At 41.8% G+C, this 23,399-nt stretch overlaps 2 protein-coding genes across 3 annotated transcripts in view; one reads left to right on the top strand and one right to left on the bottom strand.

Moving 5' to 3' along the window:
* Window positions 1-21,860, top strand: part of LOC109615476 (tripartite motif-containing protein 16-like) — a 34,508-nt gene extending 12,648 nt beyond the window's left edge. The window contains exons 3-5 of the mRNA XM_034295558.1: window positions 297-470; window positions 20,866-20,912; window positions 21,115-21,860. Coding sequence (XP_034151449.1) covers window positions 297-470; window positions 20,866-20,912; window positions 21,115-21,665 — 772 coding nt within the window. The 3' untranslated portion in view covers window positions 21,666-21,860. The remainder of the gene's footprint in view (window positions 1-296; window positions 471-20,865; window positions 20,913-21,114) is intronic.
* LOC109615482 (zinc finger protein 501-like) overlaps window positions 1-23,399 on the bottom strand; it is a 1,152,720-nt gene that overhangs the window by 107,439 nt on the left and 1,021,882 nt on the right. The window lies entirely within an intron of this gene.

Here is a 23,399-nt window from a genome sequence, read left to right as displayed (position 1 = left end):
AGTTAGTTTAACTGTATCAATGTCATTTACGAATGGCCAATTAGCATTTAAAACGGCCAGTGGCAAAAGAGGATTTGTTCAGGATAGAGACAAGAGGCAATACTGACAGCCGGCAAATATAGCTCTGGTGTAGTGGTTAATGACACAGCTATTCACATGGGCAACCTTGGTTCAAAACTCCATATGGCAACACTTTCTATTGTGGGCCGGCTGAACTAGGTTTTACACAATCTTCAAAGTGTTCAGAAAGCCTAGGTTGCCCATTAATACTTTAACTCACGATCAACTCTGTGCAGGCTGTCAGGCTGTCTGGTCACAGAGGAAGGCTGTGCTTCTCTGGTCTCAGCTCTGAAGTCAAACCCCTCACATCTGAAAGAGCTGGATCTGAGCTACAATCATCCAGGAGACTCAGGAGTCAGACTGCTCTCTGCTGGACTGGAGGATCCACACTGGAGACTGGAGAAACTCAAGTATGTCTTGTAGAGGTTTTCTCTATCAGTAATCAGTAATGTGGTATAAAGTTGTCTGGTTGTTTTGCATTATGTAAAGTGTCAAATACAGACCTCCCTACCTGTACTCATTTTGCATAACATGAACACAGTTTCAAGGTCAGTTTGTTCAGCGTGGTGGTTGTTTGTTCAGTGTTGTGGTTGTTTGTTCAGCGTGGTGTAGGGCTGCAATTATTGATTAGGTTGATTATGGTATTTTATATAAAATTGTTGATTATTAAATTTATTGATAAAAAACATAATGACTCAGTAGTTTCACAATTGTATTGCTGCCTAAACATTAGTCAGCATAAGTTGCTAATATAACAAAGTAGTAAAAAAGATTGAAGGATAGTTAAACATTATCTAGACCAGGCATGGGCAACTGGCGGCCCACAGGCTGCATGCGGCCCCCACCACCTCTTTGTGCGGTCCTCAAATGTTAAAGGACATATACACATTTTATATATTATATATTTAACCTTATGTTTAACATTAAATGTGTTTGTAAACTTAGTATTGGAACCAAAATCTATGCTAGAAAGAAAACATAAAGTAGACTTGAAATCATTTCTTGCATGTTTACATATAAAACCGTAATTTCATGGTCTCAGAAAGCTGTTGTGATGTCTTTCTAAGTGTAGCTGAGAGTGTGCTGATGTTTGAGCCATAAAACACTTGATACCTATTACAGAAATCTCTGTGCCTAAATATCAAAGGTGTGAAAACAGCCAAAAAAGGGTTCACGCGTTTAACAGCACAGCAGCGAACGTGCTGAATCCCGGGAGAGATGAGCAGAGCGGGAAAACGGAGATCTGTTAACTAGCATCAGGCCTAATGTACATTTAATACATTTGTTAGTAATTACATACAATACATGGACGTGTTTGTGTGTCTGTGTTCCAAATTAATTTGTGGCCACCTGATGACCAGTACATAAATTCTGTGGCCCCACCACCATCCATGTTGCCCAACCCTGATCTAAACTCACCGTTATTTATAATAACCAATTTAACATTAGGGCAAATAGGTGCTTCTCCAATAGCTCCATGTGACCCAACAATGACAGCGGTGTAATACTGCAGTGCATATTAATATGCTTAGGGCTCAGGCTGGCTCTCTTTCTTGTGACAATGTTCCCTGAAGCAGAGAAAAGTCCTTCACAGGGAGCGGAGGTTGCAGGAACTCACAGGTAGGATTTAGCCAACTTTGCCAGTGTTGAAAACCTTTTTTCATATGACTTCCACCTACGAAGGGGATTTCCTGTCTTGTCATTTTTCACCTTATTACCATTCTCTTCATGTTCATTGCTCCAATCACTGTCTGAGTCTGACCCAAGCAGAGAGTTCAGCAGAGAAACTCCTTCCTTCTGGAACCTCAGACACGCTGCCTCTGGGTTTGATTGGTAGACTTCTGCTGGTTCTTCACTCCATCACTTCTGTTGGCCTCCAAGATCTTGCACTTTTTTTACTTTGACGTTTTCTTCAGGTGTCAAGATCTTAACCTTTCTGAATCTTGTGTCCAAGGCAGCAGCAATGATCTGTGTGTTTTTTGGGCATCCTCTGAATAACACAACTCCTTTTCCCATCATGCAGCTGTTTGTTCTTTAGCAGTGGCCTGGTATGCTGCACTGAGTCAGTGTCAAAAGCTGTATTCTGTGTGACACCAGTGTCAGTAGTGCTGAGGAAGTCCCATATGTCTCCCCACTAAGGTGGACTGTGTCACTCATAAGGCTGGAGAACGTGTCAATTCTTCCACTGGACTGCACTGTTCAGTTTTCAGGTCCAGGTGATGTTTGTCTCTCTGTGTCACGACTGGATCTGAAAGAGTTGCAGTATAACAGACCATCTCTGTTCCAACAGGTCTTAACATATAGAATGTGTTATTCCACCAGGTCACAGACCATCTCTGTTCCAACAGGGTCTTAACATACAGAATGTGTTACTCCACTAGGTACGAACATCCTGCAACTACTTGTGCTCAGGTTGCCCACTTGGTTTTGTGTGATCTTCAGATTGTTGGTTTCCAGGTCACTCTTCTTGAAATGCTCTATAGCACATCGAACTGCCCCAACTGCCCCAACTGCTTTGTTGATGGTGGGGTTCTTCAGTGCCTGGTTGGCCAATAATTGGAGATTATGTCCAGCACAGTGTATTGAGGACCATCCATGCTTCTCCTCTAGCATTTTTACTGCTGCCACTGTGTTTTCACAATTATCATGCACAACAGCCTGGACTTTACTGGGAGAATCTCAAACTTGTCAGTAACTTCCTCTATCCATGCTACAATGTTAGCTGCAGTGTGTCGGTCGTCCAGTAGCATTGTGTTGAGGCAGAATGAAGTCATCTCCCAGCTTTCTGAAATGGCAGGTAACACCCAGTTAGGTGAAACTATCGAGTCATTCTGTTTTTTAGCAATTAATCCAATAATCAACAACTTCTTATATAAAATACAGTAATCAACATGGAACGTTTCCCCATATTTACTCTCCATTTGTTTACGTTCTGGAGGGTGGTATCCAGGATGAAATGTGGATCATGGGAGGGAACCTGTCATCTTCAACCATGGATACAGGTCACATATCTTTAACGTTTTGTAATAAAATGTCGCTGCAATTCTGGGGTTTCATTCCACTGCATGAAATCCTCCATGTGGAGTTGCTTTTTACTACATGAAACCTATTTTCATTAGAAAAACTGTTTTTGTACCCATATGCTTTGTGAAGCATACTATTGTACAGACAAATTGTATTCCATCTTCTAAAAAGGACATAACACCTTAATGCATTTGCACACCAATTAATTTGTTGCAGTAATTTAAAAAGTTTCAAATAGAAGATGTTGCTAAACAATACATAATACACATCACTGTCCAGTGATTCCCAAACAAGATAACAGGGAGTGAAACATTTTAATTTAACCACCACACAAATTGTATAACTGACAAATGGTGGAGGATGAGTTACAAATGTAATGCACCAGAATTTCTCTTACGTCGTGGCTTTTAAAAGTTTGTGGATCCACACGTTGTTGTTCACTGTGTTCAGGTCAGCCGACTACAAACTTTCTAACACCAAATTAGAGATGTAGCATAAGTTGATCATGTTTAAATACCACCGCAATGAATTGTATTCCTGCTAAGATGTTGACCAAAGTTAATTGACAGAGATGGCTAACGTTGACTTGACGTATCAGTACAGCATGCTAACTAAGTTTAGCTATTGGCGATTGAGGATCATTTAAATATGTAGTGTCACTATTTCAGAGTCGTAGCTAGCTAGTTCATATTTTGCTGTATTGCATATTCCAGGAAATATTTGTGGCTGTGAAATTGTGGATCATGTTGATTTTGCCTATGGATATTTTGATGTTTTAGGCGCTGGTTAAGGAATGCAGATTATCCAATGTACTGTTATGTTAACATTCAGAGACAGGGCCAGAGGAGTTCTGATTCAATGTTGCCAAATGGGGAGGTACCCTCCACAATTGGTTGATTTGGAATGAGTGTTCAGGCAATCAAATGTGCGGGCTTCGGTGGGTCGATTTACATATACGATTGTATGTAAAACAACTGGTGTAGATTTTTGTAGAGTCAGTGATTTGCAGTATACTGTCAATGATATCTGCAAACCCAGGTTTTTTTCTGGATCAAATAGGGGCTTAGGTGGTGGGTGTGGCCAGGGGGGTGTCAAGGGGCGTGGCTAGGTGCACAGCAATAGACAACATTGGCACCCTCCCTATCTTAAAAATATTTTAAAGCAATATCTTCTAATTCTTGAATGATATGTTTGTTATTTTTAAGATAATGTTTTGAAATTTAAAACAAATGTCCCATGAAACTGAGAAAAATGGCACTGTAAATATTGCAGCTGTAGATGTAGCTGTAATCCTACGTAATTATTGTGTCAACAAAATGTTCTGATAATAGCCCATTAGCAAAGTTACATATCACACTCTTTGGGATATTTTACAGAGATCCATATTCAGGGTTGGGTAGGTCACTTTTTAATTGTAATCCGTTACAGTTACAAGTTACCTGTCCACATTTGTAATCAGTAACGTAACTTTTAGATTACTCAAAATCAGAAACGTAATCTGATTACTTTGAATTACATTCATATTAAGAGGCATTAGAAAACAAATAGGAATAGCCTATAACCAGTTCAACAGCCTTTGCGGGATCAGTCAGTGTCATAGTTTACATAGCTGGCCATAAACGGAATTAGCATTTTAACATATGGGTTTTGTACAGCGCCTTTGGAAAAGGTTTCTAAACCATTGCTTTCTACTTAAATATGATTGGGTTACATCTCCACATTACACGCTAAAGGTCTGTCAGACATTCAGTCGTTCCAATTAAACCAATAACCCTCAATTTTACAGAATCTCTCTGTTTATCTGAACATAACCCAAAATTGAAGGATGCCTTAACCTTTACTGTTATTTGTTTTATTCATGTTTCTAATTGCTTCAAAACATAAATAAATGGCAGTTTCTCAAAAAGGGTATTGACATTGTTGTATATAAAATCACAATATCCGTAGCTTTTCGCACGTACATTAATACAGTAGTCTGATGTTTTGCTCCACAACCACTATGCGTCAGGAATCCCTAAATCAAAACCTTGCTCCCAGCTGTCTCTGTTCAGTCATGGTTTCACAGGCAAAATAAGAACCTATTTTAGCTACCTGTCTAATTATTCACAAATATAAAACAAAGGCAGCAGCATTACCATAGTTAACTAAACGAATAGACCATGTCGCTAATAGACACAGTACTCTTCAGTCTGAGTGATTTCTCATGCTTCAAATATCTTTACAGTTTCACTGTCAGTACAGAAACATTAATCTTACTACGGCGCTAGTAGTTGGTAGCTACCAGACACTTCTGCTCAAGATCCAAAGAACAAGTTTAAGAGCCGCATGGCTATAGGACAGCCAGTCTCTCTCCTTAGTATCTTATTTTTAAAAAAATGGGCGGGCCAACTAAATGCTTTTTCGGCATGAAAATGAAAATGGCGAAAATGCACCCACCCATTACTTTGATAAGAAAATATGCGTGCATTTTCTGCATTTTCATGCCGCAAAAAGCATTTAGTTGGCCCGCCCAAGGGTTTCTATAGCCGAAAAATCCCTGGTTTATCAACTAGGAGTGATTTAGGTACAACATTTATGTCTACTTTTATATCAGAATCAAGCGCATGTCCAGACTTTCCAAAATCAAAAAGGGATGCTAGGTCTTGATCGGATCCGAAATGTACATCCGGGCCGAAATGTATCTGGGAGATTCCTGTACTACACAGCCCCAAAATCTGACAATTTTTGTCAAATTACTGCCCAATCCGAGTGGGATCCAAGGTTGCCCTCTGATCTGAGAATATGCCAGAAATGAGGGTTAATTTACTATAATATTGTGTTGGATATATAAGAGACCGAAATGTATACGAAAAACAAAGTAAAGCCTGCTCTATTCCGATGTCTGGCTGTGAATGTTAACTTTTCACATGCTTTTGTTATAGTTCGACCGGGTCAAATACATGTTTTATACTGTACAGTTTCCTTTTTTCAGGAAGGTCTTGTTGAAGTCTAACACTTCCCCGAGTTGGTTTGTTGGAAAGGAGAATAAAACACCAGGAGTCAGGTCAATTACCGTATCGTATATTCCGTTTATTACAAAAGCTTTTGGAGACAAGTGTCGCCGCACAAGGTCTAAGGATCAACAATCAAAACATCATTTTTATACTTCTACTACGCCCAAAAAGATAGAGGCGTTAACTGACAAAGCAAGTGTGTCCTTGGCCCAATCCCAGTTCTATTCCTTATAGGATAACTGCAAGTACCCCCTTGCCCCCCTTGTGGTGTCTGTGTTGTCTGTCCGACTATGTGTGTGCGCCTCTAACCTGTTTCCTGTTTCTCAAAAGACAGACATACTAAATCTTTCTCTCCCCGGCAACCGCTTGAACAGGGTTTCCTATTCTCCTACTTGCTCCTTCAGTTTCAGCTCATATTACAAACAATTAATATTCTGCTTCATTGGTTACAACAGCTTATAACAGTTCACTAACTAATACAATCAATACATCTACAGTCTCTAATGTTGAGAGAACCTTTCTGTGTTTTAAGAATGCATACGCATCTCTCTGCAAAATGTGCACTCTGTCTTCCACTAATTTGCGCACTCTCATTTATTTGTGAAATAGGCTGCTTGAGCGGATTGTGCTCAAATGTAGGTCTATAAAAGAGCATGTGGGATGTGTTATAATAGGTTAGAATATTTACAGGAACTGCCCTCAGTAGCTGCAGAGCTTCTGAATGTGATTCGTAGTCACCTCACACACAGAAAGTCTGTCGTGTTTGTGCACTTTCCATTGCAAGAATAATATCTTTCAATTCCTTTACAGTCCTAACCACCAAGACATAATAAAAATGTATCTGATCTCATGCCTCCATTGAAACCGTTGCAAACTAAACTACTCAGATTGTGGAAAATAGCCAATAAAAAAATGATTGACATTGACAGTACTTCCAACATTACAGATGAATAAAAGAACACTATAACTACACCCCCCCCCCCCCACCAAACAGAAGCTGCAACGCTGCTGGATTGACTGGGATGCACTCACATATTTGGGGATTAAGCTTGTAACCAGACGAAGTACTCAAGAATGGAGAGAATGGAGGGTAAGGAGGTTGCAGGGTTACATACATAGAGCAGCAGGTCATCAGCATACAATGATAACCTATGCACAACGCCCTCCTGCAATACACCCTGGAAAGAAACCGAGGCCCTTAACGCTACTGAAAGGGGCTCAATGGCAGTGGCAAAGTAGTCAGAGCATGTGTCGCGTTATTTACAGTAAGGGAAAAAATTATTTGTTCCCCTGCTGATTTTGTATATTTGCCCTTTGACAAAGAAATGGTCAGTCTATAATTTTTCCCTCTCTGTAGTCAGAGTTTTAAAAAAAATGTAAATGTCGATAATGCACATTATCAGACGTGCGTTGTTTATGTGCAGACTGCCTTCAATGTCGTCATAAATGACTCCTGCCTTTTTAAAACATGGGTGGTGTTAAGAATTTTGCGTGTATCAGAATCTCTGAAGAAGGACGAGGCTTCGGTCCGAATGAAGATTTAACACAAAGATTTATTAATAGGAAATGATAAGTCAAAATACATGAAATATGCTGCAGCGGTCAAATACTTGTTTTAACCCTCAAGCTTCCACAAATATTCACGCCGAATGAAGATTAACCATTGGTTTTGTTTCTCTTGCCACAGGGGCGGTTACTTTTCACTTTCGTGAGTAAAACCCATCCTTATTGGCTCTTCTTTGGCATGGTGACATGTTGGACGAATCTCTTTGTTTTCGCTGTCCAATGAAGAAGGGCATGCTCTAAACTTTTCCCCCTTGGGGTTATTTTCGGTTACAGATCAACAGATTCTAGCATACAGATGTGAAATCTTAACAAGGTTACAGTAAATAACATTCTATTGTCCAAACCTAGACTAGAACATCAGGGGGTTGGAGACAGAAGGTTTCTTCCTGCTGTATAGGAGGCAGTTTCTTTTGTATGTTAATGGTTGGGTTTTAATCCTGTCTCTCTAACTGAGACAGTCTGAGTGAGTGTGGCTGAGTGTAAGACAAAAGGTGGTTTTGACCTATTCTTCCCAGAGATAATGTGTGCAAATTACAACAGAATGTATGGAGTTTGAATACAATAACTTTCTATGTTTAAATCATTTTCCTAACCTGACTGCAGCATACAATTTAATAAAACAAAAACATAAAAATACATGGTTATTAAATCAGCATTATTTAAACTTAATTTATCTCAACAATCCCCCATTTCACACCATTTATGGTGTGAAATAACTATAAATGTCACTGAGAATAAAGTTATTACATAAACAGAAATATAAACAAACAGTTGTTGTAAACCAGTTGTAAAAAATACTTTTAGTCAAAATCAGTCTCTCTCTGGGATCCAAACAGTTCTCTATCGCTGAATCACTTTCAAGTGTCCTGTACCTGAAGTGTGAATAATCCTTGAGAAGATTAGTTGCAACTGCACAGTACACCATCAGAAATATGTCCATTACGTTAACTTGTTGCATCTTGCTGATACATTAGAACCAAACACTATCAAACACTCAAACCCTATATTTCCAATATCTTTCTGCTTCCTTTGTCTAAATAGATTAGAACAGTGGTAAACAGTAACAGTATAGTTAAAACATTAACATCTCTGGTGCTTCTGTTCTGCTAGTGTAGCATAACAACAATTCCACTCTTTTCTATAGTTGGTTTAACAACCAACAAATAACAAAATAACACAATTTCTCATTTCTCATTGCTGTTTCAATTAATCATCAGCTAAGGTAGTTTGTTTACATTGAAGTATCACTCTCAAAGAGTAGTCCATCCATCCATCTTCTCCCGCTTTATCCGGGGCCGGGTCGCGGGGGCAGCAGTCTAAGCAGGGATGCCCAGACTTCCCTCTCCCCAGACACTTCCTCTAGCTCTTCCGGGGGGACACCGAGGCGTTCCCAGGCCAGCCGGGAGACATAGTCCCTCCAGCGTGTCCTAGGTCTTCCCCGGGGTCTCTTCCCGGTGGGACGGGACCGGAACACCTTCCCAGGAAGGCGTTCCGGAGGCATCCGAAAAAGATGCCCAAGCCACCTCAGCTGACCCCTCTCGATGTGGAGGAGCAGCGGCTCTACTCTGTGCTCCTCCCGGGTGACCGAGCTTCTCACCCTATCTCTAAGGGATCGCCCGGCCACCCTGCGGAGAAAGCTCATTTCGGCCGCCTGTATCCGGGATCTTGTCCTTTCGGTCATGACCCAAAGCTCATGACCATAGGTGAGAGTAGGAACGTAGATTGACTGGTAAATCGAGAGCTTCGCCTTGCGGCTCAGCTCTTTCTTCACCACGACAGACCGATACATCGACTGCATTACTGCAGAAGCTGCACCGATCCGTCTGTCAATCTCCCGTTCCATCCTTCCCTCACTCGTGAACAAGACCCCTAGATACTTAAACTCCTCCACTTGAGGCAGGCACTCTCCACCAACCTGAAGTGGGCAAGCCACCCTTTTCCGACTGAGGACCATGGCCTCAGATTTGGAGGTACTGATTTTCATCCCCACCGCTTCACACTCGGCTGCAAACCGTCCCAGTGCATGCTGAAGGTCCTGGTTAAAAGGGGCCAACACGACAACATCATCTGCAAAGAGCAGAGACGAAATTGTGTGGTCCCCAAACCTGACACCCTCCGGCCCCTGGCTGCGCCTAGAAATTCTGTCCATAAAAATTACGAACAGAACCGGTGACAAAGGGCAGCCCTGCCGGAGTCCAACATGCACTGGGAACAAGTCTGACTTACTGCCGGCAATGCGGACCAAGCTCCTGCTTCGGTTGTACAGGGACCTGACAGCCCTTAGCAAAGGACCCAGGACCCCATATTCCCCAAGCACCCTCCACAAGATGCCGCGAGGGACACAGTCGAATGCTTTCTCCAAATCCACAAAACACATGTGGATTGGTTGGGCAAACTCCCATGAACCCTCCAACACCCCGTAGAGGGTATAGAGCTGGTCCAGTGTTCCACGGCCCGGACGAAAACCACACTGTTCCTCCTGAATCCGAGGTTCTACTATCGGCCGTATTCTCCTCTCCAGAACCCTGGCATAGACTTTCCCGGGGAGGCTGAGAAGTGTGATCCCCCTATAGTTGGAACACACCCTCCGGTCCCCCTTCTTAAAAAGAGGGACCACCACCCCGGTCTGCCATCCCAGAGGCACTGTCCCCGACCGCCACGCGATGTTGCACAGGCGTGTCAACCAAGACAGCCCCACAACATCCAGAGACTTGAGGTACTCAGGGCGGATCTCATCCACCCCCGGTGCCTTGCCACCGAGGAGTTTCTTGACCACCTCAGTGACTTCAGCCCGGGTGATGGACGAGTCCACCTCTGAGCCCTCATCCTCTGCTTCCTCAATGGAAGACGTGTCAGCGGGATTGAGGAGATCCTCGAAGTACTCCTTCCACCGCCCGACGACATCCTCAGTTGAGGTCAACAGCTGCCCACCTCTACTGTAAACAGCGTTGGTAGGGCACTGTTTCCCTCTCCTGAGGCGCCGGATGGTTTGCCAGAATCTCTTCGAGGCCAGCCGATAGTCCTTCTCCATGGCCTCACCGAACTCCTCCCAGGCCCGAGTTTTTGCCTCCACAACCACCCGGGCTGCAGCCCGCTTGGCCTGTCGGTACCCGTCAGCTGCCTCAGGAGTCCCACAAGCCAACCAGGCCTGATAGGACTCCTTCTTCAGCTTGACGGCATCCCTTACTTCCGGTGTCCACCACCGGGTTCGGGGATTGCCGCCTCGACAGGCACCGGAGACCTTACGGCCACAGCTCCGAGCGGCCGCTTCGACAATGGCGGTGGAGAACATGGTCCACTCGGACTCAATATCTCCAACCTCCCTCGGGATCCAGTCGAAACTCTGCCGGAGGTGGGAGTTAAAGATCTCTCTGACAGGAGACTCGGCCAGACGTTCCCAGCAGACCCTTACAGTACGCTTGGGCCTGCCGAGTCTGTCCAGCTTCCTCCCCCGCCATCGGATCCAACTCACCACCAGGTGGTGATCAGTTGACAGCTCCGCCCCTCTCTTCACCCGAGTGTCCAAGACATACGGCCGCAGGTCAGATGAGACGACAACAAAGTCGATCATCGACCTGCGGCCTAGGGTGTCCTGGTGCCACGTGCACTGATGGACACCCTTATGCTTGAACATGGTGTTCGTTATGGACAAACTGTGACTAGCACAGAAGTCCAATAATTGAACACCACTCGGGTTCAGATCCGGGGGGCCGTTCCTCCCAATCACGCCCCTCCAGGTGTCACTGTCGTTGCCCACGTGGGCGTTGAAGTCCCCCAGTAGAACAATAGAGTCCCCAGTCGGAGCACTTTCCAGCACCCCTCCCAGAGACTCCAAGAAGGTCGGGTACTCTGCACTGCCGTTCGGCCCGTAGGCACAAACAACAGTGAGAGACCTATCCCCGACCCGTAGGCGCAGGGAAACGACCCTCTCGTTCACCGGGGTAAACTCCAACACATGGCGGCAGAGCTGGGGAGCTATGAGCAAACCCACACCAGCCCGCCGCCTCTCACCATGGGCAACTCCAGAGTGGTGAAGAGTCCATCCTCTCTCAAGGAGTGTGGTTCCAGAGCCCAAGCCGTGTGTAGAGGTGATCCCGATTACCTCTAATCGGAACCTCTCAACCTCACGCACCAACTCAGGCTCCTTCCCCGCCAGCGAGGTGACATTCCACGTCCCTAGAGCCAGTTTCCGTGTCCAGAGATCGGGTTGTCTAGGCCCCTGCCTTCGACTGCCGCCCGATCCTCTTCGCACCGGCCCCTTATGGTCCCTCCTGTGGGTGGTGAGCCCACGGGAGGGCGGCCCCACGTCGCCCGTTCGGGCTGAGCCCGGCCGGGCCCCATGGGGGAAGGCCCGGCCACCAGGCGCTCGCATACGAGCCCCAACCCCGGGCCTGGCTCCAGGGTGGGGCCCCGGCTGCGCCATACCGGGCGACGTCACGGTACTCAAAATGTTTTTCTTCATTAAGGGGGTTTTGAACCGCTCTTAGTCTGACCCGTCGCCTAAGACCTGTTTGTCTTGGGAGACCCTACCAGGGGCATATAGCCCCAGACAACATAGCTCCTAGGGTCACTCGGGTACTCAAACCCCTCCACCACGTTAAGGTGGCAGTTCTTGGAGGGGCAAAGAGTAGTTCATGGACAATTCTCAGTTCAACTATATAATTTACAATTTACTACAATCAAATTCACCATTGTTTCACATAAATGATGAAATAAAAATAATGAAGAGTTATTGAATATGTAAATAAACATGGAATTAGAATACCCAATGATGTCACCAGTAAGTCTGTTTCTCTTCTGAAGAGTTCAAACAAGACAAAGACCCATTTCAAACAGCCCCCCACCCATTTCACTGGTTTTTGTGTCAGTGAGTTGGGCACGCCATGGGGTCTGTACCTCTCTTTATGCAGAATTACTTTCTCAGTATCAATTAAAACATAACCAAACTTAGTAAACATGTAATGAATAACCAAATGTACTCCCTGCACCTTTTTACCCACTTATTCCATAGTGCATGATATAAAAATGATTACTTCTAATAAAATATCAAACAAACTGAAACTTTACAGTCTCATCAAATTAGTTATTTTTTGCTAAACCTTTTCAAAATGGTAAGATGTATTCCACTCCACCATAATCATGTTAGATTTTGTATTCAACTAACTTTTCTTAAAAACCCAATTAGACAAACACTGTAAACAGAAAAACTAAATTCTTCACGTAACTCTCTAAATACCTATTTAATTCGCTTTGAACACTAAGTTCAACTCTTTTTCATCATAGATAATTATTTCATACATTCCCCCCTTTGCTTTCATGACAGAGTCAAATGAGAATGACTCCAAGCGTGAAAGCAACATTCATTCAGTAAAAAGGGGCGAATTGAAAATCTAACAAATACAAATGAAAATGACAAAAACATGAAGTAAATAAAAAAATAAAACAAATATGCCACACGTTCGCTCGTGTGAAGGAACCCTGAAGACCTATAGGCCAAATTAGCATATACACATTTTGCATTTCCACAGGCAACGGCCAAACGAAGTTGAGACTGAAAGAATATCATGACTCAATTTACCTCCTAAAGTCTAGGGAATTTTCTCAACTTAAGATTTACATTCACCTAAAGGATTATTAGGAACACCTGTTCAATTTCTCATTAATGCAATTATCTAATCAACCAATCACATGGCAGTTGCTTCAATGCATTTAGGGGTGTGGTCCTGGTTAAGACAATCTCCTGAACTCCAAACTGAATTTCAGAATGGGAAAGAAAGGTGATGTAAGCAATTTTGAGCGTGGCATGGTTGTTGGTGCCAGACGGGCCGGTCTGAGTATTTCACAATCTGCTCAGTTACTGGGATTTTCACGCACAACCTTTTCTAGGGTTCACAAAGAATGGTGTGAAAAGGGAAAAACATCCAGTATGCGGCAGTCCTGTGGGTGAAAATGCCTTGTTGGGGTCAGAGGAGAATGGGCCGACTGATTCAAGCTGATAGAAGAACCTTGAGGCGGATGGGCTACAACAGCAGAAGACCCCACCGGGTACCATTCATCTCCACTACAAATAGGCAAAAGAGGCTACAATTTGCACGAGCTCACCAAAATTGGACAGTTGAAGACTGGATCTAATCTATGATTTTGAGTTTGCGTCCAACCCATCTAATATTTTTGCAGTTTGTAAAAATTAGCTAATCATTATCTACACGACAATTCAACATTAGGGTGGAAATTAAGAAAACTCATAAGAATGTCAATGTAGACATAAAACAGATGTATGACGTCACTAAAATCAAGGTACAATAAGTAATCCAAAGGAAACTCAATGTAGGCCTTAAACCCCTCCACATCTATACCCCATTTGTGCATTTGTCAATTTACCATTTTAGAATTTACTCCATTAACGAGTATCAGACATTGGTTTGAAAACACCAGTATTATCCCAGATATAATTGTAAATAAAAACAAAGTGAAACTATATTAATTAACCAAACTCAATTCAGCATTTAAAATACATTTACTTTTGATAGTGGGGAGTAAACTCGGTTTAGGTGTATTACCCTTTTTTATTTTTATTTTAGATTTATAACTATATTGGATTCAAATTCAGTCCTCATGGGACATAGCATGTTTTCCTTAATGTTCAAGTTTATCACCATGGGGATTTTTCATTCTATCATTTATACAATATATAAGGAGAGCAAAAACAATGTTAACCTTTTGTAAGACAACCATGAGACTATTTTACCAGATTAGAAAATCATTGTACCAAATTCTAATTCATCACTAGGTTTCAGATGTACCCACTTGTACATCTGCTGTGCTGTGCTAGCGAACAGCTCAGCACACAACAGTCAGGTACCACGTGGTGGGCCTTACATTTTCGTGAGACCCCCCTTGAGGCCTTACGGTTTTACACATTAACATCAATGTCTATATAACATTCAAGGGCTTCTCGAACTACATGTAATATTCAGATAAATAAGCTTGGCCATTACCGAGGAAGATAAAGTTTAGATAAAGTTTAACTATATACAGGAGCACTCAACTTCTCCATCTCGCAGTCCAACTGCCTAAAATCCTGTACTAATCGCAACGCAGTAGGCTAGCTGTGAGGGAATGGTTTTCAGGACATGGAACAAAACGACATAATCTAATTACAGGTGCTATAACTAAAATACACCCAAAATAACCTATAGTTTCCATACTTTCTCAAATCTATCTATTAACTTCCACAAAAAAAATCTGACATACAAAACCCAACCACATAGTTTACTAAAGCACATGAAAACTGTACTTTCCCAAAGCTTCCATCAGTCAGCACTTTCTACATACCGTAGCCTACGCCTTCCAAACAACTTAATGTTACGCCTTCTGCAAATTTCATAAGTTACCACATCCATCTGTCTCCAAACAGCCCGGCAGGCCGCTCATCCGTCACCGAACGAAAACGCCAGTCACCGGAAAACCTAATAACACTCAAAGAAACATTTGTTCACAAGTCCAAACAACTAAACATTTACTTTGCTGCCAAAGAGGTACCACAATGCTTTCCCAACATCAAATGCATCAAAAAATTTACACTCCAAAGAACACCCCAACACTATTCTCATCCTATTCTGTCCTCTCCTTGGAGGATTAAGTGGAAGCAGTGGTGGTCTTTGGTACTGCAGGGGGTATTGGTATGGCACACCTGGTTCTGGTCCCATCAGCCATGTTGGCCCTGTGAGTGGAGGCGTGGCTCCCACTGGGGGATTCTTCCATGCTGCAGCTACAGCCTTTTGAACTGCATCGCTCAGCATTTTCTGCGCATTTTGAGTCCCAACCATGATGTCTGACAGCATCTCACTCAGTTTTTGGGTCGCTACAGGAATTTCATCAACTTCTAGGATCCCTCCTTTTACCTGCATCCGGGGCCTGTACTTGCGGGCAGAGGGAGTTAGGTGGCATGTAAGGGGGGGTGCCGTGGGCTTTGAAAGTAACTTGAGGATAGTTCATTCTTCGTTGGAGGTGTCTGAGTCTGAATCTCGCTCTTTGCTAAATTACAATGAGTCCACCTGGAGTGTTTTGCTTCATGAATAACAACAGTTTAGTGACATGTGCCATGCATCTTTTAGCTTTTTTAAAGGCTGTTTTTGTTGATCCTAACTTAGGCTTTCCTTTTCTTTCCCAATCCATCTGAGCCTTGGTTACTTCTCTTTCATGCACTATTATCCGTGCTAATTTTTTCTAGTTTCTATTTAGTTTTTTGTCTGTTTTTTGGTTCTGTGGTGGCTTAAATTTTTTGGAAAATCTCATTCTTCCAGTCTTCTGTTATTTTGTTTGGGAATAACTCTAGTGGCTGTTTGTCTACCATTGTGCTAAGCTAGACTGTGATCAGTAGGTGTTTTGAAACTAAAGATCATAAAAATCAATGAGACCAGAAAGTTCTTAGAATAACAAATACAATTTTAAACAAAAATGTAAAATGAATCTATTGAGTTTTATTATAATTTTTATTTTATTTTTCAAAGTTGCTAAATAAAATGAAATAAATGAAACTAGGGAGTTCTAAAAAATAACAAATAGATTTTAAGCAGAAGAGTAAAATTAACCTATTGTGGAAATCAAGAAAGGAAATTAAAACAGAAATGTAAATTGATCTAATCTATGTTGAATCAATGTTGAGATAAAAGAAAGTTTGCTTGAAAAATTTAATGAATGAAACTAGAAAATGTACGTAAATAAGAATAGGAAGCTAAAGCCTGCGCACTAATTTAATAAGGATACAAATTTTATGCAAATCTGAGTTTGGTGCCTGAGAACACTTCTAAAGTTCACAATGTTGGGGATCAGGGGATTTGAACTACAAATCAAGAGTGAGATTTATTATATTTTCGCTCCTTTAACTACTAGCTGTTTTAATATTAAAACATTTCCTATTTGGATTGTAGCATTTATTTTAGTTGGTTTGGATTGAGTAAATAAAGACAATTACACCCTGTTTGCAGTGTTACTTTTTGTCCATAAGAGGGAACCACTGTTCTATTCACACAGGACTGGCCACAGTCTTCTGCTCCACCATCCAATTACGAAACAATTAGTTTACACACACTTCCCTGCCCTTTGCCACAGAGTAAAACTGTTTTCTTACACTTAATTCACTTAATATAGAGCCAGGCTTCTACCATTTTCAGGCGGACACTTATACTTCGTGAATGTGTTATTTCAAACAGAACTTTCTGATAAGTTTTTTCAGTTTAAGAATCCTCCCCACATTCCCCAGTCACTACAGAATAGGCGCTAATGGATGCTTTTCCTGTTTAAAACCAAACTGCTTGAGCTCGCACGCTCAATCTTATTTATGCAATTAGTTATTTACAGTCACAATCATAACTGATGGAGTCACCTTCCGCAAAGTCCCAAACAACAATCTCTTATTAGGCTTATATAAAGTTTATCACAAAACACACACTGCGTGAGTTGCTGCCACGGACTCAAATTATCAACACAATTCTATTTCAAAATATTTACAGTAGGCCTCTGTACATTTCCTAAGTGTATATTCACACAATTCGACTATACCTATGTTCAAATAGATTCTTATTTTTGACTATTAACACGAGGAAAAAATTGAAAGCACTTCCAATGGCGCTCTACACTAGTCGTCACTCAAACGCCAACGTTACCAAGTCCTTACCTCCACAGCTGTAACAAAGTAGATTATCTACATCTATTAAAGCAGGCTTCAAAAAACAGTATTGCCAACCACCCAGCCTACAATTCGCCAGAAGTCACTAATCGAAAGCTAAATCTAGCGACAAAGTTGCTAAGTTGGCAACACTGTTAAAAAGTATTTTGTTTTATCTCCTTGCCTAACAGAGTCTATTACTCCGTTGCCGCTTCGCGGCTAACTCGGCCGACCCAATCCGGACCTTTAACGTTTACTGAAATTTAACAGGCGTAACAAGGCCTCCTTTTCAAGTACTCATACATTTTAAAAATGTATACATGTTCAACAAAGTAGACCACCCAAATTCAAGAATTTATACAGGTTTAACAACATGTACCCTGGTCGTATCACATGAATTTAGGATTTATATATGTTGAACAAGGCCTATCTTTCAAGATCTCATACATCTAAAACTTAAGCATGTACCCTGGCCATATCTCACAGACTTCTAATGTGCACCAATATACCCTTCTTTTCTTTTAAAATTCTCCCAGACAAACACAAACAATCACACAATTCACAGACATTGCTTTTGACTTGCGTGTATCAGAATATCTGAAGAAGGACGAGGCTTCGGTGAAGATTTAACACAAAGATTTATTAATAGGAAATCATAAAGCAAAATACATGAAATGCGCTGCAGCGGTCAAATACTTGTTTTACCCTCAAGTTTCTACAAATATTCGCGCCGAACGAAGATTTACCATTGGTTTTGTCTCTCTCACCACAGGGGCGGTTACTTTTTCTCTCTTTTTACACTCTCTTGAGTAAAACCCATCCTTATTGGCTCTTCGTTGGCATTAGGTTAGTAGGGAATGATGTTCAATATGTATTGTCAAATAATGTTAAGTTGACAAGGAAGAGAGACTGATGTAAGGGGATGATGTTATTGCAATACATTAAAAACATGTTTGTAGCATCATGTAGAAAAATAACGATTTGTGAGAATTAGAGGTTTGGAGATAAAGGAATTGGCTACAGTATGATGCTGAGGCTGTGGTTATGAGATGTTCTGTGTGGGGCCAGTATGCTAAAGATAAAATCAGATAAACTCATTTGTCATCGGAAATAAAAAGTTTCTATTCAACAAAATACCTTTTTATCTCAATGAAATGTACTGACATTAATGTATACATGAAAGGAAAAAGGAAATTGTTATTTTGGTCAGTAAAAGAAATGCCTGGATTGTGGATTTGTTCATCTACCAGTCCCCTTAGCAGGTGAGACAAAAAGTTTATTTCGGACACTGTATGCCAGTATTGGAACAGATCGGGACTCACTAACTTTTCATAAAATTGCGTCCCAACATTAGATCATTTTGTCATGGATTAACATTACGCCTAGTTTGATATACAGTGGAGATAAAGTCTACACACCCCTGTTAAAATGCCAGGTTCTTGTGATGTAAAAGAATGAGACAAAGATAAATCATGTCAGGAATGTTTCCACCTTTAAAGTGACCTATAACACGAACAATTCAATTGAAAAACAATCTCAAATCTTTGACTGGGAAAAATACCAAATATAAAACTCTGGCAAGTAGCTAGACACCACTAAGCATTGTGTTAAACATTTCTCATGAAGTTTACATCCACTGCAAACAGCATCAATGAACTGTATGGCTTTTGCCACTGGCTGTTTTAATAGCTTATTAGACTGAAATAGGCCTACAAGTATCTTACTACTTGGAAAAGTCATAAGAATTTGACCAATTCCAAGTAAGACTCAAGACAAACTTTACACTGACAAAGCTATTTAATTTCATGGCACAACAACATTTGTTTTTCTTTCAATAGCGAATGACATTGATATAACAACTATCAATATAGGTGACGATAACTGACTTTTCTGTCAAGTCAAAAGACGAGATAATCGTGGAAACACCACAACCCGGTCCACAACATGTTTGTGGACGGTTTATGATTAGGTGTAGCCTGGCCCAGGGGCGTGAAGGTGACCAGTAGGCTTGATACTGTCCACCCTTGCTGTCTTGCCAGGTGGGCTCTCATCGCCACTGGGATACCCTCCCTCCAATGCCTTTCGGGGGAAAAGTCACTGGCTTGTTGTTGACTCTCGGTTGCGCATTTGTGCAATTGGCCTGTACTCTACTGGCAATACTCAGCCCTCATTCAGGGTGGTTGCGTTTGGTGGGGGTCCCTTTGGTTGATGCTTGGCAATGTGGTTGGATTGATTTCCTGCCTGTTGGGCCCTGTCCGGGGCCTCCCCCGGGTAGGGCCACAGTGTCACCGGAACCCCCCTGTCTCAGTTCCAAGGTCTTACGCTGCAATACTATTGTGCTGGGGGATTGGGTCAGTTCTCCTTCCCCACTAAGTTCTCCTTCTCCACTATAAATCGTTCTTGATATGAGGAATGCATTTTCTGAATTTACCCAGTCTCCTCCTGTTTTAAACTTTAGGAGGACATGAGGTCCTGGTCCACACCTACGGAGTACCTGGTTTGGGGGGCCAGTTGCTGTCCTTGTCCAAAGTCCTATACCAAATACCTGACGATTTCCGCTGCTACTGTGCGGACACCACCTCCCTCCCCCGTGTTGTCCCTGTCCTTGTCCATCTGGTCATGCTTCTGACCTGGTCTAAATTTAAATCAACTCTGGATTTAGTCCACATGCATTTATTGATTATTCCAATATTTCATAGCCAGAAGTCCTTTCTAGGTTTTTTCGGCCTTCTTAGGGAGTTTTTCCTAACCACTGAAATTCAACACTACTGTTGTTTGCTCCTTGGGGTTTAAGGCCGGGTGTTTTTGTAAAAGCACTTTGTGACAACTGCTGTTATAAAAAGGGCTTTATAAGTACATTTGGTTGATTAAAGGGTACAAAACTTTTGTTTTTTTACTGAACAAATCCTATCTAGAGCAGCTTTGAGTACTTGGTATCGGAAAGCACCCAAATATAAGTACTCGTTCTTCTACTCGGTCTGAAAAAAAGTGGTATCGGTGCATCGCTACAAAAAAGAATGGACCAAATTAGTGGCAGTTTCTTTCCCTTCAAGGGCGGTTTTGAGTGTAGCAATGAGAAAGACGTAGAGCGGAAAGTAACCTTCACTCGGACAGCGCTGAGCGAGATTTCCATCAGCTCCACTCCGACTTTGACTGGTACCACTTTATATAATGACAGGCACAAATGTGTATGTTTGTATTCAGTGACTTTCAGACGTCCCCAAAAAAAACGTTTGACTCCGCCCACATTCAGCCCGGCACCGAACCGCACACTGCAGTTAGTTAAATGGGGAGATGGGAATCTAAATTCTATTCAAGGAATTTCCTGTGTATTTTACTCAAGACTTGAAGGGTAAGACTTGAGTCTTGCAAAAATGAGACTTGGTCCCATGTCAGGTGTTGTGTGTGTGATGGGGGTTGTGTATAATTTAAGTGTTTTGTGTTGCAGGTATGTAGGAGGTATCAAGGTGTGTGTGTGTGTGTGTATGTGTATGTGTGTAAGACAGGATGTGAATCACCGAATGACACTCTTCTCCTCTGTTTCTTCCACAGTTTGGATCATGGTGGAGAGTGGAGGTTGAAATCAGGACTGAAGAAATGTAAGTGATTTATTATACAGAACACATACACAGCAGGTTATGTTTGTGTATGTGGATAAGTGTGTGCATGTTTCTGGGTGCGTGTGTTTTATCTGAGTGTCTTAATATCCAGTATATGACAATAAATAAATAAAACATGCATGTGTGTATATAATCTGAATGCTGATGATGTGTAATAATGTTTCTTGGTCTTATCCATCAGATGTCTGTGATCTCACACTGGACCCAAACACAGTACACAGAAACTTTTCTCTGTCTGAGGAGAACAGGGAGGTGACAAGGAGGAGAGAGGAGCAGCCGTATCCTGATCACCCAGAGAGATTTGAGGACTGGCCACAGGTGTTGTGTAGAGAGGGTCTGTCTGGACGCTGTTACTGGGAAGTAGAGTGGAGTGGGAGAGGGGCTGATATAGGAGTGACATATAAAGGAATCAACAGGAAAGGAAGTTGTGATGACTGTTGGCTTGGACACAATGACAATTCCTGGAGTCTGGTCTGTGATGATGACCGTTATACTGCCTGTCACAATTATAAGACAACTAGACTACCTGTCACCTCCTCAGGCTCCCACAGAGTAGGAGTGTATCTGGACTGGCCAGCCGGCACTCTGTCCTTCTACAGGGTCTCCTCTGACACTCTGACCCCCCTGTACATGTTCAACACCACATTCACTGAGCCCCTCTATCCAGGGTTTTATGTTTATAACTCCTCAGTGTCTCTGTGTCAGATGGTCCCAGTGTCAAAAACAACATGATGTTTCACTCTAATCATGGTCATGTTCAGTAGGACATATCGTAGTAAAACACTGAGAATAACTCTCTGTAGTGAGTAAATATATCTTGATTGTACTGACTATATTCCTAAGAGAGTCTGGCTGCAGGGCTTCACTGTGTCTCGCTTCTGCTTGCAAGCTGCACGCTCAGTCGAGCTCCGTTGTGGGTCGTTTATGAAACAGATATTTATTTTAGTTTATATATATATATATATATATATATATATATATATATATATAATCTGTTCTACTTAGTTCTGAAAAAAAAGCCTTGAAAGATTCACACTTGCCAGGGAGCTGGACTTGGTTTATGCCCATTCCGTGTAGTTCGTACCCTCTTAAGCCTTAACCCCACCCAGCTATTTAATTATTCAAATAGGGACACCCTGGCTAAACTTGTCTGGTTGGTCTCTAATAAACATACCAAACAAACCAAATTGAAACACTTGAAACATCAGGTATAAACAGTACAGTGAAAGGTAAAGTGGCTTAGCAGCAGGTTTCATAATAAATAGTAGCAGCAATGTAAGTACAGTTTGAGTGCAGGTGGACAGCCACTGAGCCGTTTATAGCAGTCTTACTGATGGACTGAGTTGTCCACATCATGCATAAAAATCAGAGAGTTTTATAGCCAAGTAAGTTTCACAACAAAAAAGGAATTTGTTCTGGATTTGTTCTGAATTTGTACAAAAAAACAAAAAAAAAGTGGACTGGGCATAAAAACAGTAGACGAAGCATTAATAAATAACCCAAAATATATACTAAGAAATATGTAAGGTGCAAGATTTGTCCAGTTGACAACAGTAACGTCAGTAGCTATAGCTAGATACCTAGCAATGCTAGGTTGACAACTTTCTGAAAATAAATAATATGTAGCTAGTTAACAAATGTTAGACTTGCCTGTATACATGTATGAATTTTTCGCGGCAGACTGAAATTATATCCGGCTGTGATTACATACGCAGTACTTTTGGATTTCATCTGTTGACTTTGTATACGACGCTGTGTGTTTTCTCTTCAGTGCACAGTCAGATGTTCAGTACTCCAAGAATCTGCATCTTTCATCGTCTCTGTCATGGATGCCCTTTGTTTGTAAATGTAATCCAGAAATGATTCTCTGCAACGCGTTTGCGCATAGATCAATCAGAACTCAGTATGTCAGCATGTCCAGCCCCTTTATTATCTCAGGCAATGGGAGGAAACATTTTATTCATATTTACACTTCACATACTAATTTGTTATTAAGTCACATGAAAGTTAATAAAAGACTAAATGTCCCAGACCATGTTTTTCTTCTTAAAAGTAGTGACATGCAACATTCTGTCACATATTACATGAATAAACATTATAATATTTTACCCAGGAACGTCATGGGTGCCTGGGTTTCAAGATGACAAGCACAAACCTCTCTCTGAAATGTCACAGATCTCCCTTTTGTCATTAAGGTACGAAGTATCAGAATCTCTTGGGCAGGATGAGTTAGCAATGTCCATGATAATTGGCATGGTCCTACATATTCATATTTTGTGATGGTTTCACAATGTGTTCCACATGGGTCACTGTCTATCAAGGAGACATAAAGTGAGCAAAAAACATCTTCATGTTGAATTGAAAACCTACTGCCTACCTTTGTATGTCAGTGTGAAGCCCCTGCTGCAGAGGGGTTCCAACTGGTGAAGGTTGTTGCTCTACAGGCTTTTCGGGTAAAGGGGGTCC

The sequence above is a fragment of the Esox lucius genome, chromosome 11 (assembly GCF_011004845.1).
Source record: "Esox lucius isolate fEsoLuc1 chromosome 11, fEsoLuc1.pri, whole genome shotgun sequence".
Lineage (NCBI taxonomy): Eukaryota > Metazoa > Chordata > Actinopteri > Esociformes > Esocidae > Esox > Esox lucius.
Note: the sequence above shows the minus strand (reverse complement) of the source record. Positions and strands in the feature narration are given on the sequence as shown.